The 9669-nt window shown below is 37.6% G+C and overlaps 1 protein-coding gene and 1 long non-coding RNA gene across 2 annotated transcripts; both read right to left on the bottom strand.

Moving 5' to 3' along the window:
* Window positions 1–812: 812 nt before the first annotated feature.
* LOC148152678 (uncharacterized) lies at window positions 813–2309 on the bottom strand. The gene is made up of 3 exons (XM_088003324.1): window positions 1504–2309; window positions 1091–1259; window positions 813–942 (listed from the first exon to the last, which is right to left on the bottom strand). Exons 1-3 carry the CDS (start codon window positions 2270–2272, stop codon window positions 813–815), a joined length of 1068 nt encoding a protein of 355 aa, XP_087859450.1. The 5' UTR covers window positions 2273–2309.
* Window positions 2310–2469: 160 nt separating this feature from the next.
* Window positions 2470–4537, bottom strand: LOC148152677 (uncharacterized). Its single transcript, XR_015762152.1, has 3 exons — window positions 4225–4537; window positions 2668–2874; window positions 2470–2580 (listed from the first exon to the last, which is right to left on the bottom strand). It is a non-coding gene; the product is annotated as an uncharacterized LOC148152677 (long non-coding RNA).
* Window positions 4538–9669: the final 5132 nt, after the last annotated feature.

Raw genomic sequence — 9669 nt, 5'->3', positions numbered from 1 at the left:
TAAAATGTCAATTTAAAACATTTTATTAATACTTTCTGAAAAACTGAAATTTGCTTTAATTTTTTACTTTTTACTAATAATTATATCTTTAAATATCTATAAGCATGAAATTTCAACAAACATTTCTCACTTAAAGGAAACTTTATAACACAAGGAAGCCCAATATAAATTGTATCTATGATAACCTTAAAAAAATAAACATACACTTGCATGCCTTTGAAATATTTATTTTCAATGAAGTTCTCATTTGTCTTTTCTGAACATCATGAAGCACATGCACCTGCTGAATACATATAAATTTCTTCAACGTTTTTAACTTTATCAGAAACAGTATGAGAGCCAACTTTCACCCCCTTTTTTTTGAAGGGGGGGGCTTGAAGATTATAACATACAATAAATTTCTATTTCCAGTATACATTTTAATAATAATGTTTGTTTGCTTCAAAAGTTTTCCTTTTTTAGAAGCAATTCTATTTTCAAATATCTATAAATAATCAAATTTCAACAAACATTTACCAGTTAAATGCAAATTTAAAACACAAGGAAGCCCAATATAAACTGCATCTATAATGATAATTCAATATATTTTTTTAGAAACAAAAACATTTTAATTGAAAACATATTTTCAATGAAATTCTCATTTGCCCTTTCTGACATGGAACAAAATTCAGCCACTGAACAAATATAAATATGTCTTTTCAACTTTTTTAACTTCAGAAGACACTGTGTGAGATGCAACATACATTTAGAAATCTATTCAGCTCTGTTAAGATTAAACACTGTCTTGATAACTCACTGACTTTAGTCCTTTCTCAAACATCACGCCACTCATGATCCGCAAGTTCCTGGATCAAGGTGAGGACACGGGGGTTCACACGCAGTCTGGGTTTACGGGTTTCTTCCACCTTACTGCCCTTGTCTGGGTTGATTGAGAAGAAACACCTTAAGATAAAGAGGACAAACAGAAAACTACATCAAAATGTGCTTCACAAAGACATAAACATTTTATTCAAGATATAAAAGTTGTCAAAAGTCAAATTTAACTGCCTACAATTAAAAAAAAACAAAACAAAAAAAAAAGAACTCATACCTCTGCAGAAACTCCAGTGTAGACGCCAGCCCCGATGGATAATGTATGTTAAAACAATAATAGCTCCCAAACATCATGCAGAGGGCAGAAATAAAACAGGAGATGTTGTTGTTTCCAATCTGTTGATCCACACTCAGCATGAATCGTTTGGCATGGAAGCAGGATTGACCTAAGGAGAAAGAACAAATACATTTAGACTCCTGATACAACAAAACAATGACATTTATATGAAAAATAACAAATTAAGTAAAAAGTACGAAAAATAATATTAGTATAGTAAAAGCATAAGAAAATAATTGGAAAAAAAAAAACTATTAAAGAAAATGCCAGATGGACAAAAGTGCAAAGAAAGGGGACAAGACAACAAAAAAGACAACAGGTCAAAGAAACTGGAAAAACAAAAATGAACTCACCACACACAATGATAGTGGGAGTCAAGGAGACATTCTCCATCTGTACTTCTTCAGCTAGGCATGTGTCCTCCACACAGAAGAACACTGCTTCTTCATTTTCATTGAAGTAGCAGAGAAGTAAGAGCATCATCTCTTTAACATCTTCAGAGTAACCGTCCAGTTCTCCCCTTAACATCTTCAACTTTGTCTGAGCCTGGAAAAACCTTTTGTTTTTGTTCACACAAACAGTGTTCATGTAGTTCAGCAGTCTTTTTCCCTTCATATCCATGTTCCTCATGAAGGTTTCCTTCAATCCAAGTCCAGTAAGTTCCTTGTAGTGTACAGCCATCCCAATGTCATGAAATAAAACAGGCCAGGCTTCCAAGACATCTTGAATGCTTTTCCCCTGGTTAATATCTTTGCGCTGTGAGTAGAAAGTTGCCCTCAGTAATTGTTTCATCTCCTCAGGATTGGCCTCCTTCTGCAGAGACATCATCTTGAGCTTGTCCTTCTTCTGTTGCTGACTTTCAGCAGTTTCTCCAAGAGGAAGAAATTTGACATTCCAGTTGATACACCCATAGGTGTCCTGAATTGCAGCTCTCTGTTCCTGAGGAATTTCATCTGTGTCAGAGTTTTCAGAGCAGCGCTTTCGCTTTCTTATTTTAGGCATTGTAGATCGCTTCGCATTGTCAATTCGATATTGAAGTTGTTTGACGAGTGAATGATAGCCAGGGCCAATGACATCTCCATCGATAACGTCTTGTAGAGATTTTGGATATTTTGCCACCATCTTCTTTGCAACCTCTGTAGAACTCCTTTTACCCAAGTAAGAACTTTTTCGCATCATTTCAGACACCACAATCCTGACCATCTCCTTCCTCATTTTTGGACTTGGCCGTTTACCTCTCTCTAATGCCTGCATCAGTTCTTCTGAGAACTTTTCCCATGGTATCTCAAAGGTGTCCACCCAGTCTGCTGCAGATGTCTGGTTGCTGCTGGAGGAGTTTGATGACACACTTAGCGGGGACAAAGACTGCTGTGATGGAGGAGTATCTCGTGATGCATTACTTGAGGACCTGCTGGTTTCAGGGGTCCTGCCTTCAAAAACACAAAACAAAAAATAAGTTATCAGAACTGAATATGAATATCAGTGTTTAATGGTTGATTTTCTAGAATTTTACTTACATCTGAATTTCCAAGCAGCAAGTGCCTTTCTGGCTTGAATTGGTCTTAATGCTGACAGCAAGTCTTTCTCAACAATGAACTGGAAGTCATCATACGTTTCTACTCCAATTGACTGTAAAGTCTCCTCGAGAATGTCTTTTGAAGCCTCTGCAAGATCGGGCAACACTTCATTGATAGCACTACGTAAAAATGTTTGCTCAGCCATTTCTGGAATAAAATCAGACAAAATAATGGTAAAAACACAAGATCACCGTAATATAACATGTATTCAACTATGTACAAATTAAAGAGAGTCATACTTGGTGTCAAACAAAATATCGTGCCTGATTCACACTTTTTATTCATGTACATCCTTAAATTTTTAGTCAAACTTCTCTCCCTGTTTTTTCCTTATTTTTGTTCTCATCAACATATCTGTTTTAAGTGGACTTTCCATCATGGTATATAAAGACATTTTTATTTTGAAAACACACTGTGTTTCAGAGGAACAACTTGTTGTCCATTTACCTGATAACAGGTCAAAGGGTAAAAGTCAACCAAGTCATTTATGTTAATACACAAAGTGCTTGAAGTCTGTTTTGTCACTGAATACAGATGGTAATCAGGATGATAGACAGCTGTTTGTACATCCATAACACAATACACATCAGTGTCATTTTGAATCAGAATTAAAACCAGCTCTCCAAACTCCATATACTCATCATTCTTTGAAACCAAGAAATGCCCCTTTTTATACACGGTTCCCTTATATTGTATCTCTGTGGAAATACTTGTGTCTTTTTCAGAAAATCCCAGGTCTTTTACTGCATGTTTTATTTCATCACTGTAGAGGCTTGAGTAAAAAACACAACTGTCCTTGACCAGCAGCAGCTGATTGCATCTAGGGCCAGCTGAGATGTAAGCCTGAAACATCTGGTGTCTTTCTGATAGTGTCAAGCATATGTTTTTAAAATTTTTTAAATGCCTTGCACATCTTTTAAAGTAGACATGTTTACTCTCAAAACGCATTGTCCACAACCTAATCAAAGGTCCAAATTTCAAAATTAGGGCTGGATAGTGCCGCAAGAAATGATGTTTTGGTTTAAGTGAAGTTTCAGGAAATAAAGATTTTCTTGATTCCAAATATTCTTGGATTATTATTTCAAGAAAGGCAACCTGTGGCAAAGAAATTTGTTGTGCACAAATCAAATCCACAATATCTTTGAGCTGGAGAGTTGTCTGCCAGACATCATCTTGTGGATTTTGTATCTTGTCACCAATAATTACTGGCAACAATCTCAGCAAGTTCCAGTTTTGAACAGCTTGACCTGAAAGCCTGATTGCCTCAGAGTTGACAGGGCATGGCTTTGTGAGAGCATCTGATCCTTTGTACTTGAATTGCTTGATTCTACGGTTGAACTGGGAATATGTAAACCATTTCTTTGTTTTAACGAAATATTTCAAGTATAGTGCAAGATCATAGGATACAACACCCTCAAATAAGTCATGGCCTAAGCAAGGTGGAAGACCAGGTTGGCAAACATGAAAAGACTTTAGTGAGTTGAAGTCAGAGTTTACCTTGACACCTTTGATGTCTTGAATGCTTCCAGTCTCTCGATGATGGACTGCCAAATTGTAAGCTTCAGGGGTTCGCTGTGGACCACAAGCATTTGGATCATTAAGAAAGTCTTTTCTTGTGATTTCACAGTACCTACAAAAGTACTGAGAAGTACTAAAGTTTTCAGTAAACCCACCAATGCTGTGTGATCCTAAATTGTCACCAGCAATACAGAACAGTGCCCCTTTGACTGTTTCTTCACCTGCAATAATGCCATGTTCCTCTAAATCTTTCAAATCCATGAGAAGTTCAGAGCAAACCTTTGCAGTTCCAAACTGTTTTAAATTGTTCTCGGAACACAATGAAACTAGAGACATGTGATCAGTGCTTGACCGCACATGAGCAGGTATGTTAGCCACAGATAGATAAATAGCGACAACTTTGTGTTTCTTCTTTGCTGAACCAAGGGGGTTAACAATTTCAAAGGCATCTTGGTAGAGAATAAGCTTCAGGCACCCAGGATTTTCAATGAAGAACTGGTTGCACTTGAAGTTTTGGCCATCACTTATGTCACAGAAAACATCCGGGTGTGAGTCATTGGACTGTTCCAACACTGAATTCTTCCATAAATCTGATTCTAAAAGTGCACTTAGTGTCTGTTTAATGGGTATGTAGTAAGAAAATCTCTGGGTCATGTTTTCATCACTTCCTAAAGATATTTGCTTTGGTTCTGTGTATTTTAACATTTTTTTGAAAGTCTGAGTTCTTGAATATGTTGTTCTCAGTGGCCCATGATGACAAACAGAAAATAAATCAGAATCTCTTACACAATCACAGATTTTAGCAACAGCATCATCTGCAAGACACATGTCATCTTTTAAAAGCGACTTTAGTTTAGTCAAAGTGTAATCCATTCCCAGCTCATGCACATTTTGCATCTCTTCAACGATGTTCTGTATTGTGGAAGCTGGAAGAAGCAGCTGTCCTTGAAGTTTCAGGTAGAAAAGACACAAGTTTCTGAGATAATCCTTGTTGAAATTTGGAGATAATTTGTGACTTTCATTAGTCAGAGCATCGTTAAAGCTCTCAGAAGGCCCATCGTTTTCTGACAGACTAACAATCTTACTTGTAGTTTCCTTGTACAAAACATCAATGTTATCCACAAAAATACCTCTATGTTTACGGGACATATGAGCTGTGAATGATGATTTGACGCTGAAAACTTTTTTGCAGGCTTTTACTGGACATGCTACCGGCCGCCCCTCCATTATATGCTCCTTTAAATGAGCAACGACTTCTTTCACAGTTTGGCTTTGGTGCCCACACAATGAAATGGTGCATTTCAATTTAGCAGCAATGACTTTGGCTAATTCGGGTTGTGAAGCCACGTTGTGAACTCGGTAAAAATGAGTTTTAAACGCTGCATATGTACAAAATGTCCGCTTACATTCTGTGCCGAGGCATTTGAATACACAACTGGGCTCGTTTCTGTGCACTCTACAATGCAACACATAGCCCCTCAATGATTCTAGTGTTTTACAGCAAAATGTACATATAATCATGTTTAAACAATTTCAACCTACCCAACAAGTTACACGTGTTGCAGGTGTAGCAAAAAATGATTCTACTGCATATTGCTCCAAGAAGCAATATGACGCCTTAAAAACAAAATGTAATCTCCCCAGAAACACAAATTACCGTTACGTTTGAAGAAAACAAAGCTTAACTTACATTTGCTGAAAGCTGACGAGGTCCAAACAGCGCTCTTTTCTTTGTCAAGGTTTGAGCACAATTCAGCTTCTTCTGAGATGAGAACCGTTGTACGAACTTGTTCAAAACAGCTTTCAGGCGCCAGGTAAGCGAACCAATCAGAGAGCAGAACAGACCGGAAGTTGAGCACAAAGCGGTGTTCTCTGTCTTTCTCGCAGTAGCCGAACTTTGAGCTTATAATGGCAACGGTGAAGGTAAAAAATCCAGTTAGCAAAAATAATAAATAAAAATAAAATACATGTACCAATAAACAAGTACATGACTTCCTTGTTGATTCAGATGTTTCCTCCACGTTAGACGTGAAATATGAAGAAATGATCCAATCAAAATTGACAGAGAATAAGTAAATGAATTAAAGAGGAAATGACAATCTAAAGAAGTGGGAAAATACAAGTGAATATAAATAGATAACTAGTGAACAAAATTGGAAGTAAACAATGTGGAATCATAATTACTTAATTCCAAATTAATTTCCAAATCTATTAATTTATTCATTTATTTCATTCTCCATCCATCCGTCCATCTTCTACTTATCTGGAGTTGGGTCTCAGGGGCAACAGCTTAAACAGGGAAGCCCAAACTTACTTCTCCCTAGCAAAAAAATGGTAAGCTAGCTTCCAATTCATTTGGATTTAATCATCACAGAATGTAAATGTTAGTTTTACACTGCTGAAATGTTGTGAAGGATCCAACTTTTTTCATTAACAATACAAAATGTGTGTTTTCTACAACTAAATACAATATTATTTACAATTTTACATTTTAAAATTTACAATAATTTTCTGTTCTACGTTATACAACATCATACTGGTAAATGAACAAAATATAATTGTGTTTTTCTTTACAAAATTTTTCTGTCATGATTTCACAGATTTTTACTGTTGATTTTACGGACTTTTTTTACAGTGTGGGTTTATGCACTCAGAACTGTCTCATGTAGTTTTGGCATGGATTTAAAGGTGTCAGAAAGAAAAAACCTCACATTTACTGGCATGATAGCAACATGCAGTTGGTGTAGATTTGTCAGCTGCACATTCATGATAGACATCTTCCATTTCACTACATCCCAGGGTGCTCTGTTGGATTGAGATTGAGATCTGGTGACTGTGGAGAATATTGAGGTACTGTGAATTCATTGTCCAAGGAAACAGTTTGATATTATTTAAGTGTGCCAACCAAATATCATCTGCTGTAGCCCATTTTCTTCCAGGTTCATCATGATGTGCATTTAGAGACAGAACTCTGCATACCCTGTTGAAATAGGTCTAATCCACTGTTGCTTTCCTGTTGTAACCGTATGCATACTTTTAGTAGGACTAATCATGAGTATATTTCAAGTACACTTAGAATTAGTATACTTAAAGTGTGACTTTTTTGAAATACTGATTTGGTGCTTAGTGCAGTGGTTCCCAAACTTTTTCTTCTGCCCCCCCAGTGGTTTCCAAACATTTTCTGCCCCTCCTGCCCCTATGGATTACAAATAGCTGTCTTGTTGAACAACGTGTTTTAGCGGGGCGGCGTGGGAAAGGGGGGGGGGAGACTTTTTTGGGGGCAAAATGACATCAACATCAGTAGCCTACAGGCTACTTGTTAAGCTTAAGGTGCTGTATTCCCATTAGCTAGCTAGTCATCTTTTAGCTAACATTACTTGCATCCAACAGCTTTACTCAACTCAGTCGGTTAGTTTGGGGGAAAAACTGTGAAAAGTTTTTTGCGTTTTGCTAGTTTGCTGCCATGATTCTAACACAAACCGGCGTAGCTCCACACAGCAGCAGCAGATCTTCTTCACTGCCGCAAAGGTGTAAACCCAGCCCGAGTGTCATAGCGCTCATGTTGCGTTTAAAGGCGGCTCGGAAAAACAGCTTACCACATGTTAACAACGGATTAAACAGTTTTAACCATAGACATACTATAAGAGTGGACCCCGCATTGGCCGCTCCAGCGCAGGAAATACAGCGGCCATCTTGGAGCGGTATACCCTCCTACTTGGCTCAATCAAAACAGCAGAAGATGCCTCAGCACTGAGGGATATGGACCTTACCAAGCTCCGCCCAGAAACGCCCCCTAAAATCCCACGTGGCTGCATGTCTCACAAACAAAGCCTCGCGGAGCTTAGTTTCTATGTGTAAACATGGCGTCTTTCATTTCGACTGACTCTCTGCAGAGTATTTCTGAGTTGATTAGTGTAGCATTTCTGCCGGATCTTCAAAAAATATCAGCCACGACAATGGACAGGGGAACCAACAAGTTCATGTCATCTTTTTGGACGAAATCAAGCTGTTTGAGCCACGGGATGCCTCCAACATTGTGCGCGTCACAGCTAAATGCTACCAGTCGATGAGGAAAACAGCAGATCTTCACACCCTCAGCATAAATATAGCTGTGGACAAGATCACTGATGCCAATTGTTCTTGCAAGGCTGGGTAAGTCGGGCATTTATGGTTTTGAGGGTTATTTTTGAAACCAGTGATTTCTGTTGGCAAATGTTCGAATGTGCCTAGGCCTGATGCACTGTAATCGGTGCTAGCGCGGCTAACACGATTACAGTTTAGTAAAAAGCCTTTTCAGGTAAAATAAAATCTTTAATGTATGTTAGATACGGTACACATTGCATATTGATCTGTTCAGCTGTGTAACAGACAGTCTTTCATGTGTATAAGTTGTATCGGTACTGCCATTATGCTGTACTTAGCTAAAAGGTGTTCATAATGGATGTGTTTATTATTAACTTTCTTTTTTCATTCACTAAACACAAAGAAAGCAAAGCAATAATACTTAAATCAGCCCACACTCCTTTGTTCTTATTGATCCTATGACGGTTGAGCTGCAAATGCGGTCGTGCACAAGCTTTGATCCAAGCAAGGCATTCTGTTCCAGATTTTGGAAATCTGTGAATTTTAGTTCCATAAATACGATCAGGATGCCTGACGTCGCCTGTACAGATACCCCACTGACGTTGGAGAACCATTCTTTTGAGTTCTGACACAAAACTATGGAAGTAAATATGTGCCATCAGAATTTGAATAAAAAATGCATCCGAATTCAATTTAAAAAAAAATTCAGTGTCATTATTTGTACATGTTTGCAATTTTCATATGTTAAAAAAAATTCACATTCCTATTTCAAAGATAAAATTTTCAATATATATTTTTTCAGTGTTAAAAAAAATTCAGCATATAAAAAATTCAACTTTTAAAAATTCAAATGCAATATTTTCAGTGTCCTAAAAATTCAACTTGCTCAAATTCGCCGTCTCAAATTCAGCGTCTAAAAATTCGCTGTACAAAAATGGCAAGGTTACTTCAGGTCACAGACATTAGCAATCGTTGTCAGATTTCAACACCCAGCCAATCACATGACGCAGGTGTCATAGTGAAGAAATACCAGCATCACCGAGGCTAGCGACCATGGAGGCGAACGCAAACCCAACCCCAACGGTGAGTCTATGCTTTCATATTTCTGTAGTATATTTTATTTTGCGCATGAGGTTTGATACATTATCTTAAAACTTGATTTAAAACACGGGTTTGGGCCGTTGTTAATCTTACACCATGTAATGCTAGCATATTAGTTCTCGCTACCTCCTAGAGACCCCCAGTCCCTCCCCCCTTCTCCTTCTCTTGGATGTCCCACACCCAATGTTCCCGTGTTTTATTTCAAAAAGAAATACCACTTGCGCCAAGTCTAGAATCTTT

The sequence above is a fragment of the Poecilia mexicana genome, unplaced genomic scaffold, assembly GCF_051168715.1.
Source record: "Poecilia mexicana isolate PSO_F unplaced genomic scaffold, ASM5116871v1 scaffold_23, whole genome shotgun sequence".
Taxonomy (NCBI): Eukaryota; Metazoa; Chordata; class Actinopteri; order Cyprinodontiformes; family Poeciliidae; genus Poecilia; species Poecilia mexicana.
The sequence above is the reverse complement of the archived record's forward strand: the minus strand, read 5'-3'. Positions and strand labels throughout refer to the sequence as shown.

Coding starts and splice junctions, on each gene's coding strand:
- LOC148152678 (XM_088003324.1), bottom strand. CDS start 2,272: ATGGTGGCAAAATATCCAAAATCTCTACAAGACGTTATCGATGGAGAT. Junction 1,260..1,503: donor TCCCACTATCATTGTGTGTG/GTGAGTTCATTT, acceptor CTTTCTCCTTAG/GTCAATCCTGCTTCCATGCC. Junction 943..1,090: donor ACACTGGAGTTTCTGCAGAG/GTATGAGTTCTT, acceptor CTTTATCTTAAG/GTGTTTCTTCTCAATCAACC.